This window comes from Tympanuchus pallidicinctus, unplaced genomic scaffold (genome assembly GCF_026119805.1).
Source record: "Tympanuchus pallidicinctus isolate F22 unplaced genomic scaffold, pur_lepc_1.0 scaffold1, whole genome shotgun sequence".
Lineage (NCBI taxonomy): Eukaryota > Metazoa > Chordata > Aves > Galliformes > Phasianidae > Tympanuchus > Tympanuchus pallidicinctus.
In genome coordinates this window covers 6,222,679-6,246,962 of record NW_026294618.1, presented here as the reverse complement: position 1 = coordinate 6,246,962, position 24,284 = coordinate 6,222,679, and the positions used below count along the sequence as shown (strand labels likewise).

The 24,284-nt window shown below is 48.8% G+C and overlaps 3 protein-coding genes and 1 long non-coding RNA gene across 20 annotated transcripts in view; 1 reads left to right on the top strand and 3 right to left on the bottom strand.

Annotated features, from left to right (window-relative positions):
* Positions 1–2,259, bottom strand: part of DTNB (dystrobrevin beta) — a 188,207-nt gene extending 185,948 nt beyond the window's left edge. For all 13 annotated transcript variants that reach the window (XR_008208815.1, XR_008208844.1, XR_008208843.1 and 10 more), the window contains exons 1-2: positions 2,150–2,259; positions 1,694–1,763 (exon numbers count right to left, since the gene is read on the bottom strand). The gene's annotated coding sequence lies outside the window, so the exon portion shown is untranslated. The remainder of the gene's footprint in view (positions 1–1,693; positions 1,764–2,149) is intronic.
* OST4 (oligosaccharyltransferase complex subunit 4, non-catalytic) overlaps positions 1–7,620 on the top strand; it is a 223,238-nt gene extending 215,618 nt beyond the window's left edge. The window contains exon 3 of the mRNA XM_052693930.1: positions 7,602–7,620. The gene's annotated coding sequence lies outside the window, so the exon portion shown is untranslated. The remainder of the gene's footprint in view (positions 1–7,601) is intronic.
* LOC128086011 (uncharacterized) overlaps positions 3,888–24,284 on the bottom strand; it is a 159,478-nt gene continuing 139,081 nt past the window's right edge. The window contains exon 3 of the long non-coding RNA XR_008209204.1: positions 3,888–4,006. This is a non-coding gene — a long non-coding RNA (uncharacterized LOC128086011). The remainder of the gene's footprint in view (positions 4,007–24,284) is intronic.
* Positions 5,926–24,284, bottom strand: part of ASXL2 (ASXL transcriptional regulator 2) — a 90,416-nt gene continuing 72,057 nt past the window's right edge. For all 5 annotated transcript variants that reach the window (XM_052690988.1, XM_052690978.1, XM_052690996.1 and 2 more), the window contains 5 exons: positions 23,925–24,088; positions 20,953–21,049; positions 18,166–18,271; positions 16,781–17,489; positions 5,926–15,227 (listed from right to left, as the gene is read on the bottom strand). In XM_052690988.1, the coding sequence (XP_052546948.1) occupies positions 12,861–15,227; positions 16,781–17,489; positions 18,166–18,271; positions 20,953–21,049; positions 23,925–24,088 (3,443 nt within the window). In that variant the 3' untranslated portion in view covers positions 5,926–12,860. The remainder of the gene's footprint in view (positions 15,228–16,780; positions 17,490–18,165; positions 18,272–20,952; positions 21,050–23,924; positions 24,089–24,284) is intronic.

Below are 24,284 nucleotides of genomic sequence, written 5' to 3'. Positions count from 1 at the left end.
CAAGAGGAGCAGCAGCCTGCTGCAAGGAAGCAGGAGCTGGGGGCTATCCTGAGCGTCTCCTGCTACCACAGCATCTGCATTCCCAACAACACAGGACTGTAATGAGCAAGTCAGGCTGGGGGCTCATAGGGCTCTCACAGATCTGCAAAATGAAGACAAGAACCCTCTGCAAGAAAAGCAGCAGAATCCCAAGTAAGATTTAAGCAACAGGATGGTACAGTCAAGGCAAAAGCAGCCTGGGACACTACCTCTGGGAGCTGCAGAGGAAAGCACAGCAGGACTGCAAGGCACAGAAGAATGACACTGGAATCACAAGGTGAATTGGGCAATCTGGCAAATACCTTTGGAGAAAGTGCAGCACAGACCACAGCCAGCCTCACTAACAGTACTTGTTCTGATGAGAGATTACTGCTGTTACTGCCCTACAGTGGTTAATGCTTTCCATCTTCACTAGCTACTGGTCAGTAACACCCTTTTACCCAAACTCTGCACTAATCTAAAGTATCCTTTGGAAACACAGAAAGCAACGGCCTCAAACAGATGCTTCTGGGTTACCTTCATTCCTTTGAGTGCACTTTATAGAATCATAGAATCGCTCAGGTTGGAAAAGACCTTAAAGATCATCAAGTCCAACCACAACCCAACCATACTACCCAAGTCCAACAACCATCTGCTCAATCACGTCCCTGAGCACCACAAACAAATGGATTTTAAACACATCCAGGGATGTGACTCAACCACCTTCCTGGGCAGCCTATTGCAGTGCTTAACAGCCCTTTCTGTAAAGAAGTGTTTCCTGATATCCAACCTAAACTGACCCTGGCACAACTTGAGGCCATTTCCCCTCATCCTGTCACCAGTGAGAAGAGACCAGCCCCGCTCTGCTGTAAGCACCTTTCAGATACTGGAAGAGAGCAATCAGGTCTCCCCTCAGCCTCCTTTTCCCTAGACTGAACAGCCTCAGCTCCTTCAGTCTCTCCTCGTAGGCCATATTCTCCAAGTTCTTCACAAGCCTTGCTGCCCTTCTTTGAATCTGCTCCAGCACATTAATGTCGAGGTGCCCAAATATTACTTCATAATATCACACTGCAGTAGAGCACCACATATATTAACCAAGGAAAAGCAAACCAAGGAAAGACAGGAGGAAAAAAAACCAACCCGAGTAATTTTTCAAGCCAACATTTCTCAAATTTCCCAATGTGGAAATGAGAATGTGAACTTTTTTTGCCTGGACGGCCACAGCAGCCTAAAGCAGAGCAAGGAAACTGACCCACTGCACGCTCAGTTTCAGGAACACGAATAAGAAAACTGAAAGTACAAAACATTTTTAAAGGGCAGCACTGCACAGCTGTTAACCAAACTCACGGCAGTGGCTTGGCTGCTGTCAGTGTTCTCAAGCAGCACACAAACCATTGGCAAAGTGACTCCCAGCCCATCTGGGGCTCACCAATCAATGAAGAAAGGGAGCACTGCACATTAGCACAGCAGCATGGCTCTCCACATCCATTGGGTTGTACAGAGAGACGGTGACATCCCTGCAGACAGCCAAGGTCAGGCTGGGTGGGCTCCGAGCGCTGATGGAGCTGTGCGTGTCCCTGCTCAGCGGGACCTTTAAGGGTCCCTTCTAACCCTAAGGGCGCTGTGCTATGGATGAGCTCACAGACACAGCCGTGCACACCCAGCCCAGCATTACCTGGCTGGCACACGGAGCCTCGCAGGGCAGCGCCCACCTCAGTAAATTCTGCCGACATCGAAGGGACAACCTGAAAAACAGACAAACAACCACGCGAGGCAAAAAACAAAACAAAACTAAACACCATCAAGCTGCGTGAAAAACCACACGGCTCTTCTGCTCGGGCTCAAACTCAACTTCTCGTCGCACGCAAAGAGGAGGGGCTCCAAGGTGGTGCACGAAGGGCCGCCGGTGCGGTGCCAAAAGGCCGGGCGCTGCCACCCGAACCCGGCACGAAGCGCGGGACGAGCCGCGTCTATCAGCAGCCAAGCACCGCGCCGCCCGCCCCGCTTCTCGGCTCCGAGAGCGCCGTGAGCTCCTCCCGCTCCAATTACGCCCCGCTAATTGCGCAGCCCGAACCCGACGGAGAACCCGGATCGTCCCGCGACTGCCCGCGGCCCCGCTGTGCCCGCGCACCTCTCTCCCGGGATGGCCGCCCCGCTCCGCCCGGCCCGCGGCCGCCGCTCCGCCTCAGCGTCCCCGCTCCAACGGTCCCCGGCCGCCTCGCGGCGCGCAGCCAATCGCCGGGCGCCTCCGCGGGGGCGCGCGTCCTCCGGCCAATCCCACCCCGCCCTCCGCCGCCGCGAGCCAATGGATGAGCGAGCCCTCCGGCCTCCCCCCGCCTCCTCGCCGTCACAGCCAATCGTCGAGAGGACTCTTCTCCGACGGCGGACGTGCGTGCATTCGCACCGCCCCTCGGCCAATCAGACGAGCTCTCCGTCCTCGGGAGCGCTCGTGCTCTCTAGCCAATCGACAGCCGGCGAGGCTTCGCGCGCTCCCGTTGTGCGGCGCAGGCGCAGTGAGCTGTGAGCGCTGCTCGTCAGGGCGCTGAGGGGTCTTGAAGATGAGGTTTCAATGTGCTGAGCTCAGCGCGGAGCTGGAAGGGACCTCGAGGATCATGAAGCTCCGGCCCCTGCCCTGGTGGCAGGGCCACCAACCTCCACATGTAATACCAAACCGGGCTGCCCCATCCAACCTGGCCTTGAACACCTCCAGGGATGGACGGGGCATCACAGCCTCTCTGGGCAGCTGTTGCAGCACCTCACCACTCTCTCTGTAAAGAACTTCCCCTGACATCCACCCTAACCCACAGAGACCCCAGGAGAGGGAGCAGCCCACCAGCCATGAGGTCTCACCAGCACCGAGGCAGCAAACTCCAAGCAGAGCCATTCCAGGGGAAAACCTTTCCTCAAAGGGGAACGGTGCAAAATAAGGCACAGATGGGAGCTGCTGGCTGTCAGAAAGGTGAGGTACAAAATCACAGCACCACGAGAGCCTCGGTGGAGAAGATTAACTGCCCCAGAGAAAACCAGGACGGGGCAATGTGTGCTTAAAATTCATTTGCAGCTTTTCAGGTCTGAAAATTGTCTTTCTGGTCAACTTGAGGTGGAGTTAACAGTGAAACCATTTGGAAAAAAAACTATGCTTCACCACTACAACAAATGCACTTCTGCATTTATGCATTCACGCACTTGAACTCCCACAACCCCAGTGCCCAGTGTTCAGAGGTCTGAAGGCTCTGAGTCTAAATTCCTTTGGCTGTAATGAGATCAGTCCAAAAGAAGCACGAGCAAAAGGTAAGGTTGAGAATACATACGTACATGTAGATAGATGTACCTCCAGCTGTGTGTCCCGAGCTGCTCCTCCATCTCACACGTATCCCCACTTAACAGCCAACACAGCAACTGAGATAAAGCAGAAGCTGAGATCAGGAGAGAGGAACAGCCTCCTTTTTATTCCTTTCTAGTGTGACAAGATAATTACCTTGCTTGAGCCATGGGTGTGCTTCTCCTCTATATTTAGACACTGATTCTGCAGCATTTCTTTCGCTCACAAGTTTTGGGGTTTTTTTTGGTTGGTTTTTTTTTTTTTTTTTTGCAAATTGGCAGAGAACAAAACAAACCAGATGATGATTATTAAACTGAAAGCGTTCAGTTAAAACAGAGATGAAATGTTCAAATGTAACAGGATGGCCTCTGTACAGCTCCGTCCCAGGGCACTTAGCAGATTCATTACTCTGAAGAGTTGCATGGAGAGCTGATGGAAAACCAATGTAGGAAGGCATGGATTGCTTAGGAAACGGGCACTCGTTGCTGATAACCAGATAGGAGCAATAGCATTTCTAGGGACAGCCTTTCACAGAATTACACCAGGGTTGGAAGGGACCTCAAGGATCATGAAGCTCCAACCCCCTGCCACAAGCACGGCCACCAACCTCCACATTTCATAGCAGCCCAGGCTGCCCAGGGCCCCATCCAACCTGGCCTTGAACACCTCCAGGGATGGACGGGGCATCACAGCCTCTCTGGGCAGCAACCCTTGATACTTAGATTTTGGGCTGCACTGCTTCCTAACTGTGGGTTGCGTCCATCCCCTCCCTTTCTGAGTGGTGCTAACAAAGGCTTATAGATTTATTTATTCTTTTAATAAAAAAATGCAACAACTAATTAATTACATGAAGTAAAGCAGAGAAGACAAAGTTTGAGAAGCAACCTGGTATAGTGGGAGGTGTCCCTGCCTGTAGCAGGGGGTTGGAACTGGATGATGCCCAAGGAGGCTGTGATGCCCCATCCCTGCAGGCATTCAAGGCCAGGCTGGATGTGGCTCTGGGCAGCCTGGGCTGTTGGTTGGTGACCTGCACACAGCAGGAGGTTGAAACTAGATGAGCATTGTGGGCCTTTGCAACCCAGGCCATTCTATCATTCTATGATCTTAAAGGTCCCTTCCAACCCCTGTGGGACTGAGATGGTACAGTAATAATGAGATACAACCATTAAAGATTAGAACAAAACAGATGGAAGAGTGGTGCTGATGATGTGACATCACCAGTAACGCAAACAAGTCAATGAAAAGAGTAATTTAAATTGCTCATTAAAAATGCCTGGACTCTAAAAGTCTTTTCTTTAGGATAGCAGGTCCATCCAATGCTCCCTAGAGCACTAAGCCCAATGCTTTGGTGGAGATGCACCACGATACCCTTTGTAACTTCTGTTCTTTAACTTGCACTTTTTGGCTTCTTTGTTACCTGTCAGGGATTTATTTGTCCTTTCCTGGTCGCCTCGAAGTCCTTTAGCACATCTGTTCCAGTTTGAAGCAGTCATTCGTGAATGCAGGGGAGCAGAGGCACACAGTAAGTGCCTCGTTGCCTTGGACAATGCACTGGTTTTCTCTCTGCTGGCAATACACAAACTGGACTTTTTGTTTTTCCTTCCCCATAGCTAAATCACACTGACAGCTTATAATTACAAGATGTTATTAATTAGTATGTCAAGGTCCTGCTCATCCCGTCAGCTCCGATTACTGTGCACCCACTCCTGGAGCAGCAGGCTGTGTTGTTGCCCCCAGACACCTTTGTGTGCAGTTGGGCTTCACTTTGAGTTGCAGATTACCAATTTTGTCTGTGTGCACATTGCTGAGGTTTCCTAAATCTGTGTTATCAGTCCATTTTCTTGGGATATTCCTGACTTTTGTTGCTGGTATCACTGATAAAAATCTTCGAGATTCAGGGCTGGACTGAGACACTTCAGTAGAATCCTCCACCCAAAGTGATTTCCTGCTTCTGGCCTATCCATATTAAGACCCTTTAAACCAGTTCTTTATTTTATATTCATCTTCTCAAGCTTTGCTACCAGTTTTCCACATAATTTCCTGCACCATTTGTATAACTAAAGAGACACCTGACTTTTTCTGAGCAGAAAACTACTTACACTGGATTAGTCTGCACAAACCTTAGGCAAGATTGTGTTGCTTCCTCTCCTGGTAGATCTTACTTCAAAACTTCCAGAGCCTTGCATAGAGAATTAAAGAGTTGGAATGGACCTCTGAAGGCCATCTAGTCCATCTCCCCTGCAGTGAACAGGGACACCACAGCTAGGTCAGGTTGCCCAACACCTGATCCAGCCTGGCCTTTAAAGTCTCCAGGGATGGGGCGTCAATATTAATACAATATTAAGTATTCTGTTCCAGAGCCTCTCCATCCTCACGTAAAAGGCTTTATCCTGATATCTAGCCTTGTAATATTTCAGTGAGAAGCAGTTCCAGGCTTCCTGTGCATTCACAGGCACCTCAGTCCCATTGACTGCATTGAGTTGTTGAGTGATTCCAGTTTGAAGAACCGTAGTTCACTGCTGTTCGTGGGGGTCCCTTGAAACAACAAAAGGTAATCGCTGAAAAATCAACATTAGCAGCACTAATGGCCATAAAACCATACGCCTTTTATTTAACATAAAATGAAACATGAAGATAAAATACAGATTTGCCCATGTGCTGAAGAACTACGGAATTTTACATTCATTTATAAAGCAGGTAGTTTTACACGACAGAAAGAAGTGAGAGGGAAAGGAACGGAATCTGCAGTCAGACAGAAGCCATGGGGCAGGCTTTTGCTTGTCCAAGTGCTACCTCCTGTGGGCACTGATCAAGTGACAGGTTAGAAACTGGCTGTTCTTAGCACTCCTCTGATCCCTCTTAATGCTGCTGAGAAGCTACGGTGGAAGCTTACACAGCAAAATGAGGGACAACGTGTTGAGGGAACACCGTTGGCCAAGAGGCACGGCTGCAGCACGACAGACACGTCTGTCCCTGCCTTCTTGCTCCTTTGCAGGAATGGCCCACACGGTTTTAAATGCCTACAGCTTACATTACTTAACCCCCCCCCCCTTTTTTTTTTCCTCTCAATTGCCGGATTTGTAACTGAAATTGGACTTTTCAAGCAGACAGGAGCAGGGTGAGGACTCGTGGCTGCACACATTTAGGGCAAAGGAAGGGAGCTGCCAGCCATCAGCGAGGGTGACTGCTGGCAGGCACATCCCTTGCACACCTCCAGGCACACAATAAAGGATTGTACCCAGAACCTCTGTCCCTGCTGCTCCCGACGATGGGACAACACCTTCCACATCACAGCCACAGGTGGGCTAAGAGCACAGCCCTGCCCTGAGCAATGCACAGTGCAGCCTCTGCTAACCGAACGGGACAGGAGACCGGCTGGGTAAGGTTGAAATCAGGGTAGGGAGGAATGGGAGATGCAGCAGTACCAGGGGAAGAAGGAATGTTGTTTGTTTGTCAAAGTGCAGCAGATCGAAACATACACCACTAGTATTTATTTTGTCTACCCCATATATCTTACATATGAAAACAAATGTAAAGCAGCCCTAATTCCATCTCAAGTCCCAAGGTGTAACGGCAGCACAAGGCTGAGGTGGAGCTGGTCTTCCTACATACACGTGGCCAATGCAGCCGTGCACACCTGTACAGATACACATCTGCACAGCCCCTACATGCACACCCACCAGTGGGGTACAGCTGTTGAGAGTGAAAACCCCACCAATGTGCAGACAGCAATTTTTGACAAAATCCTGGGTTCCATCCTCTTGTTTCCAAGAGATTCCAATGACTGCTGATGTGGCATAAAAATACCAGTTGCCCACCTTTTCAGTTTTCAGATTTGTACTTTAAAACCTGACTTGTCAATCATTCTTCTTTGCCCACATTTTTACCTTCGCTGTAACTCCCAGCAACAGAGATTTCTTTTAATCACCTCCAATTTATATACAGGAGTTGCAGGAACGAGTGGTATAAATGTCACCGGAGGTTCATCTAACCCAAATGGGCATTGCACAGATGGGACAAGACAGGGAGCCATTTCTACCCTCATCTCCATGGCAAATTTGTGTGCAGCATTGGGGCCAGCAGCTGTGTGGGCTGCAGATCTCAGCCTGCAGAGCACGCTGCAATGCCCTGCTTGTCCCTGCCTTAGGGGACGCCCCACAGAATCTTACCATAGAATTGTAGAATGGCCTGGGTTGAAAAGGACCACAGTGATCATCGAGTTTCAACCCCTTGTTAAGAGCAGGGCTGCCAACCACCAGACCAGGCTGCACAGAGCCACATCCAGCCTGGCATGGGCAGTAGTGGCCTCTGCCATCTGGGGACATCTTGAGGATTCCAGTGCAGCCAAATGGATTCACTCTGCTCCCAATAGCTGCAAGGATGTATCGTCCCCTACAGTGAGACTTTCACCCCAATTCCTACAAACAGCAAGACCAATCTGCTTTGACAGTGCTCCCTCAAAATGGTTGGGTTTTTGGTATGTTGTTTGAATTCCCCATCAGCACCCTAAGGTGCTCACACAGCAATTGAGCTACTGATCACCATTCCAACGGCACAGCAATACTGAGCCGCTTCGGATTCTCTTTTGGTTGAGCAGCTTCTGGACCAGTGTGTCTCTTTGGCTACGAAGGTAGCACTGCTTATGGAAGGGATCCACCTCAACTTGTCTCCTCACCGTGGGTTCTGCTGGGTGGCTGTGAGGCAAAAGGAACAGACACCGATGGAACACAAAAGGACACAGGATGAAAAGGTTCTGTACGCTCCATCTGAAGCTGCAAAACTCTTCCAGACTCCTTCAGTGCTGAACTCCTGCTTTCCCTGCGGCCTCCCTCCTCGTGTCCTCCCTCCCTCTTTTCTTTTTTGCCCTTTTAACATTATTACATGCTCAAATCCAACCAGCTCAAATACTTTTTAATACACTGTAAATGTAAAATAAAGAATATATGAAGTACATACAGTATATATATACATATTTCAAATACTTAAAATTCTTACGTAAAATATGATTTTTCTATATTATTTGTGTAAAAATACATTTTAAAATGGTGTCAACTCGATTTTTCTGTACATACCCTCTATTCCAATTTAAGTCCCTTTTAAAAAGGCGAAAGACAGACAAAGGTTCAGCATCTTCTAGCTGCGTTTACAGGCCTGTTGTCAAAACCAGAAAAGCTCGTGGTAAACAGTATTGGATTTCTTCTCTAAGAACTCCCACATTTATTGCATCAATGGACAAAACGGAATCTTTCCAGTTCTCCTGCCAGTGAAACTCCATGGCCTTGCTGAGAAACTGCACGCTCTCCATACCCTGCTCATCTAGTTCATAAATCATCCTTTGTCTTTTTTTTATCTTCTTTTTTTTTTTTTTTACAGATACTAAAATATATATTACTTAAAATATATTACTGTAAGCTCTTAAAATTGATCTTCAGTTATATCAAATGTATAGCATTAAAAAAAAAACAAACAAACAACCCCAGTTAAGGAACAGAACTGCGGATGTCGTGATCGCAGCACGCGCCTGAGATGCTCCCCTGGTTGGACTCCGTTGCCACAACGATGGAACTGGCAACCCCACGGAGGGACTCCCTGCAGCCTCCTGCACAGCCACAGTGGGATTTGGGAAGCTGAAAGCCCTGGGCAGAGCCCAGCACGCTCCTGGGCTGACTCAGCCATGACTGCATGGTGGGGGCTTTGGACAGCTGAGCTCATCCCATGGAGAAGACAGGAGCCTCCGCAGGGCTTCAAGCAGCCAACACACAGCGACCACTGGTCTTCTGGGCACTTCCCTGAACAAAACCCCAAATTTCCTTCAGCAGGAGCCGATCTGCAGCTCAAAAACCAGCGCTGGACTGGGCATGGTTGGCACAGAAGAGCCAGCGCCCTGCCTGACCGTGGCAGCTCCCGCTGGGCAGGACGCAGCCCCAGCACACGAAGGTCCCCCCTCAGTCCCAACCTGAGGGCTCCCCTCCCAGCTGTGACCCAACACCGTGCACTACACAACTCCACTGACCGTGCAGCTGCTCAGCACCTCGGTCTTTTCCTTTTGATTTAAGAAGGGCATCAGAATTCCACACAAATTTCCTTCCCTGTGCTACCAAACCGTATCCCGCAGCCTTAGCTCATCTGTGGAGTTGCATTCACTCCTCCATTAAAACAGCTTGAACAAGGCGGGGTTCTTTTTTGCACCGGAAGGTTAAATTCCATTGCTCAGTTTGTATTTCTAGTTCTCATGCTGCAGGACTTGGATTGCTGCTCAAGAGGGAAAATATAAACCTGAGCCTCTCTTCCTACTTAAGCTGCTTCTACTGCCACAAAGAGTCTGATGTTAGACTTGGTAAAATATTTACTATTAGATCTTATTTGTTATAGAATCATAAAATCATTAAGGTTGGAGAAGACCTCTATGATATCAAATCCAACCATCACCTCATCATTACCGTGCCCAGCAAAACGATGGCATTTCCTACAGAATGCCATTACTTAATATCTGGGCTCCAAAGTCTGTTGTTTTAAACTATGTTTAACACAGGTGAGGCCAGCAGGGAGCACTGCTACACGGGCTGCAGGATGTTCCCTTTCTAGATCACGTTATTCAACAACCAGCACTGTGAAACATGCAAAGCTTTCAAGGCTTCAGGCAGACCTGTGCTTCTGTTGGTTATTATACTGAGCTCTGTTATTCCTAATCACTTCCTGACTACTTCATGCCCTCCTGCAATCCTGTAGACGTTACTCCATCGGGTTCCACCTAGCAGCTCATAGCGTATGGTAAAACCAAAGACAAGCAGGGAAAAGAATTTACTGTCTGAAAAAGGAATAGAGCAGAAGTAGCCCAGGAAAAGCACTCCTCTGTTAAAATAGAACTAAGGCACTGAATGCTTGTAAACTTCCAAGTTGTGGCATGAGATGCCTGCTTTTCCCATCCAGCCTGGCAGCCCCACATATCCCAGTGGTCACCCTGTGCCCAAACCTGGCCCAGCTCCACTCGGTTCCTATTGCTGTACGTGTTGCAGAAACCCAACTGTGTGCTGCAGAGGAACTCCTGCCAAACATAAAGGCAGCGAGGAGCTGGAGCTGCAGAGGGGGTCGGGGTGGCTTTAGGCAATGCTGAGAACGTGTGGATGCTCACACAAGGCAGCAATGCGTGCTGCTCCCTCAGCACCTCCCCTTCCCTGTCTGCAGCAGCCTTGTTGGCTATGAAGAGTTATTGATGAACATTGAGGCATGAACAGAATCGATCCCATTTCGCCAGCAAAACCTCCTGGCTTTTATTTGAGGCAGAAGTGACTTTTTCAGTTTCTTTTGTAACTAGCTACAGCCTTCAGGCTGGGTTACGCTGGGGGATCCGCATTAGAAGGGAATTAATGTGTCTCACGGAGGATCGCATGGCCGTAATGCTTCCCTTCAGGGCTCGAGTTAACAAGGCAAGGGAAGATGCTACTCTGCCCGGGTGCCACATGGACCTCCTTCACAGCGCCCTGCGAATTCCAACGATGGAGAGATGCCCACTGGAAAGGAAGGAGGGATGCGGGCAGCGAGGCGGCCAAGTCAGTGCTTCCATAGCAGCCAGCCCAGAGAAGCAGCCGTCCCTCTGGTGGGCTCCCAAAGCCATGGGGCTACAGCCGTGGCCAACGCTTGTGCAGCACAACAGAACAACCAGGGCTAGTTTTTTTTTGAGATTTAAGTGGTTTCAAAAAAAACCAACCCTGGCTGTACTCCTATAGTTAAATCCTTTCCACTGTTGGATGCCTAAGAAGTGATGTGGAGTTAGAAAGCAGGGGTCCCCAGTCAATGTATGGTGAGCAAATCAAATCCCAGGACGTGCTGATCCTGCGTTGGAGGATACCACGCTCTGTTGGACAGGGAAGGAAACATTTCTCTGCCAAGTGATTAAGCCTGCAACTCTCTGTATCATTACTCTCCCTGCAGAAACACTCAGTGCTCCCACGTGTGGGAAACGGGGAAAGCAGCAGTGCAGTCAAATGGAAAGAAGGAAAAAGGCTTTCGGACCCCAGCTCATAAAACAGCCGTCACCTCTTTCATTAATATTGCTTCATCTTAAAAAGGCCTTTGGATTCAAAGTGAATTCAGTGCTTTTCCATCAAAAAGATACATGGATTTGTTACCTGACCAAGATCTCGTATGGCCCCCCTCCCTCCCCCAACAGTGACAACATGGGACTAGATGTGAACCTGACGTTTTCTGGGAAGAGAAGTAACCTACAGCTCCTCCATGCGATGCATGCTCGTTGCACTGCATCACAATGCAGACTGGAGTATGTTCTATCAGCCAGCCTGTGGAAAATTGCAGTTGTTGAGTACCATACAGTACCAGTTTGTAACTGTTAATTTGGATTGATTGGAAAGAACGGATTGCGAACACCGGCGCTGGGCCACAACAGAGCGCAACCAGCAGTTGGGGCAATTTGGTTTTTCAAAGACATGGAGATGCCCAGACACCAGTGAGGCCCAACGAGAGGCTTGTTTTCCACTCTTAGCTTAATATAAAATCTATAGAAATGAGAGAAGTCTGACTACGTGGAGTTTTTAATGAGCCACAGTAAGCTTCCTAGAAAACAGTAGGACAGAGGGTGACATTTAGTGCACTTCACTTGCATAATGTGCTGTGATGGTTCTCAGTGGTGGGGATGGCACCTTCCAGCTCACTTGAAATAATGCCTAATAAAGCAGGTTTCTGCTGAGTCCTGACAGTCCGGAAATGAAATGCAGTTCAGCACATCTTTGTGATCTCTGCTTTAAATGGTTCCTGGGATGACCGATCATCACAGTTACTGAGTTGGTTTAGTGATTTAAATTCTGGTATCCTATGGTTAGTAGAGTTGCCTTTTTCAGCAGCAAACCAAGATATTACCACCCTTAAAATAAGGTTACTGCAACTGACTCCTTGGAGAGGAGAGGATATGCAATCAAAACCACCAGCCAATATTGCACAACCCAGCATGGCCTTCTGGGAACGGCCATGCCATGGGTGATGAACGTCAGCGGCTTCCAATTCTGATCAATCTGAAGTTCAGAGCAACTCAGCAGCCCGCTGAGGGGCTGCGGGGCTCTGTCAGCACAGACATTTCGTGCCTTGATTGCCTGGCTCCTCTCCTTGCCAAGAGAAGACCAACAGCTGAGGTTTCGTTGGGGGACTGTTACCCCATCTAGAGCAGAGCTCAGCAAACGCGCTGGATAGCAGGCTAGGGTTAATGGAACTGCAGTACAAGTCAAACGCTATCTCCTAAAAGATTGAAAAAATATTTTTAAACAAAATAATGTGACATATTTACATAATTCCTTAAGTGCAAACTCTTGTCACAATTCACGTAGTTGAGCTCAATTTAGACTCACTGTACAAGAAGGTGCTCTTTCTTTAATGAAAGAAGAACTCTACTCTGTATTCCTGATTCAGTAACGTGTTTCTTGTGCAAGGCAGTAAATTTCCTGTTTCTTCCCAATGTACTTCCAAAAGCAAACCCAACACGGAGCCTTCCTCTTCCCACGTCACGTCCCAGTTACCGCACAACCAGGCAGGAGACACAGAGCTTAGAGGGGCCAATGCAGTCATCATGGCAGAAGGCACCGCAGCCCTTGCACATGATCATGGCTTTCAACCTGCAGTAACACTTGGAAGGGGAGTCCTCCATGCTGCTGTCTTCAGCAAAGGCCTGAACCGGGATGGTCTGGCCGTGGCTGCCAGAGTTCATGGCTTGGCTGGTGGGAATGGTGGTTACAGTCACAGAGAAGGACATGACGTTCCCCATGCTACTGGACAACTGATTGCACTCGGAGAGCCCGCTCATGAGAGAGCCCTGGTTCACGTCTGGGGAGGTGGAGACGTTTATTGTGCCGCTGTAGCTGGGCCCGATGAGCTGCGCTGCCGCAGCATCTCCTCCCAGCTTCGGAGGGTGGGGGTGAGAAAGCTGGGGAAGCTGTGGCTGCGCAGAGTCTGAGGACGGTGCAGAAGAGCTGAAGAGCTCAGGGCTGCTGTGCGTTTTTCCCTTCACTGTGTGCACCATTTGCTCTTGAGCGGCCTGAATAAAATCTCCTGCTAACGCCGTTCCATCCAACTCCTGAATGTTCTCCCTGCTGCCGGCTGCCTGCTGAGACACGGCCGCTTCCGTCTTCATCCCCTTTTTAGCAAGGATGCTGTAATCTGAGGAATTTGCACCGTGTGATACCTGTTCTTTTTCACATGGAGCAGCCACCTGGAAAGCCTGGGGCTCCTCTTTTACGCTGACATGCTCGCGTTCATCACCAGTGCTCTCATCATCCGCATCTCCTTCCTCGCTGCTGCTGCCATGGCCAGCCATCTCCTCACATTCCCCAAATTCTGCTTTTGGACCACTGGCTGGGCTGTTCAGACAAGAGCGGGTTTCAGGGTTCAAGGAGAAACCTCTCCTCAAACTCTCTGAACCACGGCCGTAGGTGGAAATGTTGAGCAGATAATGACCAGACATAGCGGGTTTGGATGTCCTTCTGCCCATGAAACCCAGCACAAATCTCTGGCTGGTGGAGCTGTTTTCTAGCTGGAAACCTGAGTGTGCGAGGTTCACTTGGGAAGGCTGAAGGACCGGGAGCAAATTCTGCCTCTGGACCCTCTTGATGAGCGTCTGAAGGATCTGCTCCTGCGTTGTTTTACTGAGCGCCTCTGGGTGCTGGTCAGCACTGGGTTCCTTTCCTGCAGGGAGCACAAATGTCCTTGGAATGTGAGGCAGAGGCCTGCTCTGGCAAAAGATCTTCCCGAGCTGCTGTGGGGATAACCCCGACTGCCTTTCACCGCCCTCGGCTCCAGCACCACTCCCTGCTACAATTGCTGCCCCTTTCTCTTCATTAGAAGCTAATGGGACAGTTTTCATTTCTGCTTTGGTGAGAGGCTTCGGCAGGATTTGCTCCAGGGGAACGCTCTTGCCTTGAAGAAGTTGGGTGACTAAAGGGTTGTTGGCAGGAATACTGGAGTTTGCTTTTGGGAGGGCCCCGCTTGAACTCGGATGGGTTTTAAGGCTAGGTGCTGCTGACAAGGTGATGGAGCATGGGGCAGATGGAGCTGACACCACCGCACCTCCAGCCTGGGCTTCTGAGCTAGTGGGGGTCAGCAAAGGCATCAGAGGGGAAGGAGATGTGCCTTTGGGGACCTCTGAGCTGGTCCCTCCTAAGGCCGCAGGTGTTACCTTGGTGATGTTGGCATTGCTGTCTGCTGAGGACACGGTGACACAAGTTGTTCCATCCCTGACAGTTGATGCCCCGCAGGCCTGGCCGGGACCTGCTGGAGCAGAAGGTGCTTTCTCTTGTTTGTCACAGCCACCAGCACACGAGGAGCCCGAAACCTGATTTACAGCCACGTTTGGGGGGCTCTGTTTGATTCTGCTGATTTGCTCAATCGCTGATACCGCTGGGGAGGAGCAGTTGGTGCCTGCATTGCCAGCTGCACTTCTGGATTGCAACGTGGAAGTTTGCTGTAGTTGTGCTCTAGAAAGACTGGGGGTTGCCGGCTGCTCCTGAGTCTCCATTGGGGAATGGGTCCCTGGGCAGCGTGGAAGAAACCTTCTCGAACCTCCCCCGCTTCCAGTTCCTGCCAGTTCCAGTGCGTTTCCTCGCGTTCCAGTTTCGCCGCCTCCACTCGTCGCTGTGTTACCCGTCCCTCCGCCGCCCGCTGGGCCCCCGCCGGGGCCCGGCCCTGGCACTGCTCCCCCCGAAGAAGCGGCGGCGGCGGCTGCTGCGGCCGCTGCCCTCTGAGCCCTGACCTGCTGGGCTTTGGCCTTGATGTCCGCCAAGGTTCTGGCCCCTGTTCTGGCCGGACTGATGAGTGAGGCTGGGAAACGTACCCTGGGAGAGACCTGGCCCGCAGGAAATGGCATGGGGGAGATTCGGGAAACGGGAATCTGAAAGAGAGGAGAAAAGTGGAATTGATACACAGGGAATGTTTAACCCGCATCGTTAAGGACAGAAGTGTTTACGGTTGGAGTTCTAGATCAATGCTTTTGGAATTCTCACTTGAGAAGAATACAGAGAAGGTCCACATCCTTTTGATGCCTGGCACGCCTGTTTTGGGTCTGGTATCACCTCATTAACTCAGGCTGGAAGCTCCTCCCGTGCAGGTACAGGCTGTTCCACCACGCTCCATCATTACACAGCCTACTGAGCTCAATCAAAAGCGACCAAAACTCAACACCTCTCATCCCTTAGTGTAGGTTTCATGCTTAACATTACACATGTGCAGCTTACATCCATTTGTACATCTGTGAATTACTCTGCTACCCCTGCATGTCTACGTTTCACTCCTTGGTGTCCTTCTATAAACAATTAATCCTCTACTGTGTACCTTCACATAAAATGCCAAATTTTAGTCCTGTCTTCTAACACATGCACTCCACTCCCCTCAACTTTGCAGTACACTTTATATGTGATCGCCCTTTCTTTCTAAAGTGGAAATGATGAGATCAGTGCACTCATAGTAGTGCTTTTCTCTCATCTGTAATGACTTAAGCTCGTATCCTTTAAAGTCACATTTGTTTTCACACATCCACGATACTTTGCTGACTCCCAGTTACCTTCTAAACTTAATAAGAGATTATTATTCTTAGAACATACAGAAATAGAGCAATTGAATCGTTTTCCATGCACAGTTTCTGCCTAAGGCCCCAAACAAGGGAGCTGAGCTGGGAATTTCCTGTAAGCTCAATAGCAGGTGTGTTTCCTATGGCCTACGTCTGAGGTACAAGAGAACAGCATTGCTCAGGCCAAAGTCTGCAACCCTTCTGTCACTGTCACAATTCGTTTCTGTTTTCCTTTCTGGTAATTCACTGCTTAACTTACAGAATCACAGGATTGTAAAGGTTGGAAAGACCAATAAGATAATCCATTCCAACCATCAATCCATGCCTGTGATCACTGAAAACCACGTCATCTTTTCATATGTAGATTCCTACCAAGAATCAGCAGATAAAGGGCTTTCCCTAAAACAGCCCTCTGCTACCTAGTCTGATACTTCACTGCATTCAGTATTAATGACAACCACATCATTTTTTTACTTAGTTTTAACACAGGCAAATAGTTTACTTCCTGGACTTGATATAGCAGAGCAAACTGCTGACAGCATTCTTTCTAGGCCCATTCTTGTACCAGTGCGGATACACCTACAAAGTTCTTTGTGCTCTTGGGCTGCAGCTCCCTTTGTGATTTCGGTCGTGCAATTGCTGCAGCTCCTGGTTGAGCAGGGCTTGTAACGGATGTGTGTGTACAGGAGACTTCACTGAACTCCATTCCTTTAGCAAACAGCTAAGCTTTGCATTTTTGGATCAAACACTTCCATCACCGCAGTAAGCAGGCAACATAACTTGCATGCAGAGCCAGAACGGAGCTGACCCAGCACGACCAACACGACCAGCTGACCAACACGAACCCACTCTGTGGATCTGCCTTCCCTTCTCCTTACCTTGAGCGGGGGCACGCGTGGCACCGGGGGCCCGGCAGCAGGAAAGGACTGCGTTTGGCCGCGAAACGCCGGCTGCTGCTGCTGGCACTTCTCCGCAATGCGCGGCTTCTTCTCAGGCGTGGTCAGAGCTTCTTCACCGCCCTCCGACTTCCTCTTATGGCCTTCCACACTGACCTCCATTTCTTCATTCACAGCGGGTTTCTTTTCTGGCGTCGGCGGGGCGACCACGGGACTTTCGGCGACCTTTGCTGCTGCTTCACCTGCTTCAGGGCTCTTTGGTTTGCTTGGGGCCAAGACCGGGGCACGCACAGCCTCCTTCACTTCCTTTGATGCAGCGTGCTTCCTCTCTTCTTCCAGCTTCTGGCTCACTGCAGGCTGTGGTTTCTCTTGGATGGGTTCTCCTTGGATTCTCTCTTGGATTTGGGGGTTGCTGGGCTTCGCTGCACACCCAGCTGGGGAAACCGAGGCCTCGACAGGTTTGGCTGCTTTGGGCTGCATCTCTTCTCTCCTCTCCTCTCCTCTTCTTTCCTCTACTCCTTTTCTCACTGCGGGTGCTTCCTGGACCACCTGTGCTTTAGACTCCAATGGAGAAGTGATCTCTTTGACTGGCATGCATTTTGGCTGTTCTGCTGCTGGCTTTTCATTCTCTACGTCATCAGCGCTGGTGTTGGCTGTCAGTCTCTCAGACTCTTCAGGACTTAATCCAGAACTAACAAGAAAAGTACAATTTTTGTTTTGTGAAACACTCTTGCAAGAAGCACGCTATCCTTACAAAAACAGAGGGCTGTCTAAACACCATACCCAAAGTAAATGTAACTCTTACTGATTTTATGCCACGATCTTTGAAATCCTTCACTACTGTTAGTGCTTCCAAACGAAACAGAACTTAACAGCAATGTTTAAAACCAGCTAAACAAAATACGTGGAGCACGTATTAGATGTAGTCCTCTGCCCAGATACTCATTTTCCAAGCTGCAAACCAAAAGAATTTGGCCAACAGTAAACATTTCCTTTCCTTGTCCCTGCAGGCCTATCTCTGCCATATGCAAAATGTCCCACACAGCTTGCATCTGACGTCAGCTCATATGGTGACATTTGCTGAAATGGACTCCGGGCTCCTGAAAAGCATCCCTCAGTTTCTTCCAGAAGAACATGGCCAGCAGCAGAACCACTGATGTACCCTTTGCTTGGAACCAACACTGCCTGTCCTGTGCATCCATCCTTATTTACACAAGAAACGAACAAGTTGGGAATCTAATGAAGCTACATCTTGTTGAGGTTTGATAAAAGGTAATGTCTGCTGTTGGGCAGCACACGAAATCCCTAGCAATAAGTGTGTCCAGAGAGGCAGTGGTGGGGGTAAAAAAGATGCTGCAGGTCCTTACCTTTGGCCGTAGTAGCTTTCAAAAAAATGTTCCTTCCACAGCTCAACCTTCTTTTCCTTCTCTATTTCTTGACGTATTCTTAGCTGCATTTCTGGTGTGAACTCACCTGCAAAATGCAATAAGGGACAGGTGCAAAACAAGACATGGATAAAGTGAATTAGGATAACCACAGGAGCCCTCATGCTTGCAGATGACCATCCTGTCTCACAGAAGCCCTCCACAGCTTTTGACAGTGCAGCCCTACACTTCTCCTGAGCTGCAAGGTGTTCCTCTGCTGCCTGTTTTGCTGGATTCTGCTGGATGGCAACTGCCCTCAAGCACATCAACTGGTGCCCACTATCTGGTGTCCCCTGCAAACTGCCCCTGGGTCACTGACAGATAGTAAATGCGTGGGGTGCCGACACAGACCCGTGTGCTCCATGTGCTACCAGCATCCAGGTGTGAACCACGAGGCAGAACTCCCCATAAGCTGCTCTCTCAGGTGGCTATGAAGTCACCTACACCCTAACGTTGCAGGTTGGATACCAGAATACTGTGGGAGACAAGATATAGAATCAGGGAATCATTCAGGTTGGAAAAGACCTCTAAGATCCCCAACCCCAGCCCACTCCACCATCCCACTGCCCACGTCCCTCAGTGCCACATCCCCACAGTTCTGGAACACCTCCAGGGATGCTGACCCCACCACCTCCCCGGGCAGCTGTGCCAAAAAGCTTTGCTTATGTTGATGTGAATGGCACCTACTGATCTCTGCTATTCACAAATTCAGGGCTTTTTTAGGCACTCAAGCCAAGCAGGCAAGAAGTAAATACTGAGTGTTCCCAATCACCTTCTCCTTCACACACCCAGGAATGTCCTCCAAGAGGGCTCGCACCACGATGAAACTGAGACTGACCAGATTTGCATTTTCTCAAATGACCTTTCTGGTGCTTTTTGAAGGTGAGTGCAACATTTGCCTTTCTTAATTGCGGGAAATTTCTGCCAGTCTTCACTTCCTTTTCAGGATGATGGGCAGGGGCCTCTCAGGCACTGGAAGTTCCCTCAGCTCCCCGAAACGCGGCCCATCTGCTCTGAAGTCATTTGATGCTTCTGAAAATTTTTACCCATGGTGACAAACTATTTCTGTCATTTCCACCATTTTATGCCTTGCAGATTCTTAGAATCGTGAAGGAAAAGTTGTCCAAGTTCATCAAGTCCAATTGCTGACCCAGCCCACCGTGCCCACTGCCCACTGTGTCCCTCAGTGCCACATCCCCACAGTCATGGAACACCTCCATGTTTGGTGACCCCACCACCTCCTGTGCAGCTGTGCCACTGCAGCTCTGCTGTTCTGGAGAAGTTGTTCTTAATATCCAACCCAAACCTCCTCTACAAACAAATCTTGCTGCTGTATGAAGATATCCTAAGCTTCTGACCTCAGCTTAGAAGGACCACTGAGCCGTATCTCTCCTCAGGCAGGTACTGATGTCAATCTGGCAGGTTGTGCTGCTTCTATCTACAGTAATGATGTCTGACCATGCAGTCATGCTTTCACCTGACAGTTTGCACACTGTCAGGGCCTGAGTGCACTAGCTGCAGCCAAACAAAACCTATAGGACCGTTCTGCCTGCAGTACCATCAAGCTTTGAGACCTGAGCAGTGACATGCTGCTTAGTGAGAATGTCAGTGGACACCTCCAGACTTCTTGAGCTCGACTGCTGCAAGCTTTACGAGCACAGAAGGTTCTACAGCCGTTGTGTTTATAATCTGGTGATTGGACACTGTTGTACCCTGCAGATGTGATGTGGATGAATGGATGAAAGGTCTTCAGTTTGGCTTTAAAGGGAAAACACCCAAGGATGAGGGCCAAAATTACAGGCGGTTCCAACAATTACAAAGTACAGACAGCTGAACTCTGTTCCTTGTCTGCTTACTGTCACAGATACACCCACAAAATATAAATGGTGATACAGAATAGGATGCTTTTCCTATGGAAAAACCTCCTAAGAATCCATTGTATCCGATCTGCACATGAGTAAATGGCATTCCCTTCTTAAAGTGAGTCATGGCTGACCCTGCTGTCTTTATAAAAATGCTGGTGAGAAGCTGTGTGGCTGAACTCTGGAGGGGAAACAGTCCCTGCCAAGGAGTGAGTGCACTTGTGATGATGTAGCTCGATTAAATTAAAGAATTCAGCACCTCTGAGTTTGAGATGCAAACGGCTGTTGAAGGTGCAGGCATGCTATGTATTTGTACTTGGCTGTCTTTATGGCATGTAAAGAACAACGTCTTGGGGGACTGACAGCACCAGATATGACAAGATCACTTCACTGATGATAAAGTGCGTTATCTGGGAATATAATTTACCTTCTCTACTGGGCTGTATTTGGCTGGATAATAACAAACCTCTACTGGCACTTCACCAACATTTCAAAACCATTTTTCATTCTTTTGCCACTTCTTCCACAGACTTGCTCATTTTTCCACACGTTACGTTCAGAAGACAATTCCTTACTACAGACCTTACTGTGACCTGCACTTCATAAGATCACAGAATCACCAAGGCTGGAAAAGACCTCCAAAGATCATCCAGTCCCACCACCAACCAACCACCAGCATTTCCCCACTAAGAGGAAATACATCTACGCTTGCACTCGCTCTTATGGGCTACATTGCCCACAGCTGTCTTTACCTAGGAACTTATCCAGCCTTTCAGTTTCCCCATCAAATCTATTTTACACATTCCCCAAAACACTGATGAGCTGAAAGCCTTGTAACACTTTACTTCTTTGCTATGGGAAGTCTTACCTTCTGACAACCTCTCCTTCCAGCCCTGGGCAGCTGAAGTGAAGAACTCATTGTTCAACGCTGAACCACTCAGCTTCATCAAACCATCTGCCCCAACCTGGAATACATCACAAAGCAAACAGTGATGATTAGCTGAAAAGGCAAACATCTCATGTTGTGCTGTGTAAAAACAGAGCGAGAGTTGCAATGTTGCTACAAATCTCTCTACAGTCAGCCTTTATTTCAATCCGAAGAAAAGAAACCAAGTCTGGAATCCGGAGATTGTGACAAATTTTCCTCTTCTTTGCTTCAGCCCAAGCCTCCTGCTCTGCTGCTGCACAAACGCACACAAACAGAGCAAGATACAGGTGGCAAGAAGTGCAAGGAAATGGGACAGCAATGCCCATGAACAGCCTCTTCAAATGCATTCTGCCCTGCAAAATTAATGCAGGACATTGCCTTGAATCGCTGTGCAGAGCAAAAGCAGGGATATAAAAGTCATCAGGTTAAACTCTGAAATGCCTGTAAACATAATCATAGCTGCCTCTGGAAAAACAGGGACAAGTGAAGCTCTAAACTCATTTGGTCTTGAAAATATAGCTAACCAAATTGGATAGTCAAGTTACAGTGCAGGACGTAAATGCAAAAGCATAAGGCTGAGACTGGAACACAGCACGGTGGGAAACGATCACCACACGGAAACAAATGTGCACTTTTCTGTTAGAAACACAAAAAGGCACATTCAGTAATTTGCAGCTGCAGAACCACTACAGAGATGTACAGAAAGAGAGGTTCCTGTTCTAATCCAAATCCATACCGATCAGCCACAGAGTGCAACTCAAAAGATGATCCTCTGCTGCACATACGGTCTGCCCATACCTGGTGTCAGGGCACAGCCCTGGGCCACGTCTCAGTAAGCGCCCACTTGGAGAGGCACTAAGCCACCTCCACACAGACACAACGGAGAGGGGACCTTTTGCCTTTGGCACATCCAATGTCTTCACCTCTTCTGTTCACTACGGGAAAGTCTGACACTGCTATGGAGTGTGTCACTGGGGGGTGGGTGATTTACCATGGTGAAATGCAAAATGCAGCCTCTCAGAAGCTAAGCTGCATTATTTAGATAATCAAAATTCGTTCTCAGTCAAATTCTAATTGAATTTAAGGATAATTAAACTTAAAAGTTGGGACAGAATTGTCTTGCCATCTGCTGTGAGCTTCTTGCCAGTGAATTCCAGCTGCAAACTCCATCACATCGTACTCTGATATGTACCTCACTACTGCAAAGGCAACAAGACTTAAAAAACAAGTCCTCCAATTATTTATTGAACTAACAAGCCCCTGATGGGCCTGATTGAAGATTAGAATTTATGACACAACATCACAACTCTTCCTAACTCCTAATGGATCTGCTCAACAGCACCCTCTGCACAGCAGACCTCAGTGCAGCTGTGTGACCCATATGCATTATTAATGCTCCGTGAGCTGCAGAACAGCAGCACCAACAAAAAGGCTTCATCGTGAAGCAGCTGGTTTGGCTGCATGCTGCTGACTGTACCAACTGGATTTCCACTTTCTAAAGGAGCCTGGAATAACTACAGCTGAGATGCAGACCCCTTGGGAGTGACTGAGATGAGTATGAATTGGCACGTAGCCCTAATCTGAACAGACACAGTAAAATATCTTCAAGGGACACCCAGATCTGATACAGGATGTCCCAAAGCCACCCATGGTGTCTGCAGGATGCTCCAGGTTGTACGTGAATACATCTGAACAAACATCCCTACAACAGAAGAGGAAAGGCAGTGCAGAATCCCATGCAAGCACAGTGCAGAATCCCACGCTGCTTGGAAGCTCCCAGGCCCATTGAGGCAGGAATGCTGACATCAACATATCATATGATGAAGGCAAAAGGAAGTTCCTTGTTCAAGCTCTAACCTTTCTGGTACTCAGCACAAACAGACTGAACTTCACTCCCTGAACTCACTGTATTTTCCTCCTTTTACAAGCAAGGGTAACATTTGGTCTCATCTCTATCATCCCTGGATCCACTGCTGAAGAAAACTGCTGTGATGTTAAGACTGCTTCAAGCAGGTTGTTTTGTATCCCTCAGGATAGAACAGAAATCCTGATGTGGATCCCATTCCTTCCCACCAAGTACTTTCCTGGCTTTTCAAGTCCTTTTCCTCCCACACACAGAGGTGTCGAGCACAGCATCTGCAAAAAACAAACTGCCCCATAGGTGCCTCCTGCTGTGTGCCTGCTGCCTTTCACCTGCTGTGTGTTTCAGATCAGGACACCAACTCTTTGGGGTTTACTCTGCAGTCTGGACAACATAAAAATGCAATTGAAAACTCGCTCCGTTTTGAATTTAGCAAAGCCCAAAATTTGACAGCGGCAACACGAGATAATGAGAAACAGAAGAAGATGGAACTGAATTCCACTGTGTGTTCAGGTATTGGGAAGGCACCTGTCCAGAAAACTGCAGGGTTAATCCTGTACCAAAGAGTCTGGGAGAAGATAAGAGAGGAAAACAATGAGACCACCATGTTCCTCCCACTGGCCCTTGTGGAGTCTGATGTACCACAAACACTTCTCTCACTGTAGCTGGGAACATAGCGTTGACTGGATGGAACTAAGCCACTGATTTATCAAACTTGAATTCTTTAATCTGGTAGCAACAAATCCCCAAAGGAAACATAGAAGAATGTTGTAATATTTTGCACGGTACACAGAATAAAAAAAGTCTACTCCATTAGAGATTAATGTAGTGCTTGGATGTCTGCATGATCTCTGGAGGCAATGAAGGCCAGGCTGGATGTGGCTCTGGGCAGCCTGGGCTGCTGGTTGGTGACCTGCACACAGCAGGGGGTTGGAACTGGATGAGCACTGTGGGCCTTTGCAACCCAGGCCAGTCTATGGTTCTGTGTCTCATCAGATTTACTCCCCACTGATACCAGGAGCCTTCTCCCTGCCCCCGAACCACAACTCACCTGCCTGTCCACCTCTGGCAGCAGCAGCAGCAGGCGCTGCTGGCACTCTGTGGGCAGAACAGAGAACGTGTGCTTGTTGATCAGTGCCCTCAGGTTGGTGTTCACCAGGATGGAGTCGGGAGTTTCCACGTCAATTTCAGCACACTTTGTTCTCTTCAGCTGCCCTGAAAAGAACCAGAGAGAACAGAGAGTAGCATCTTATCTATGAGAGGATTAAAGGCTCCCAAAGAGCGCTTCAGCGCTCCGTTTCAAACCTTAACTTGAAATACACCATGTACCTTTGCAAAAAGTTGTACATATAGTTAGAAACAAAACTGGGAGGTCATTTCTGTCACTGAATTCTTCCTACTGCATCGTACC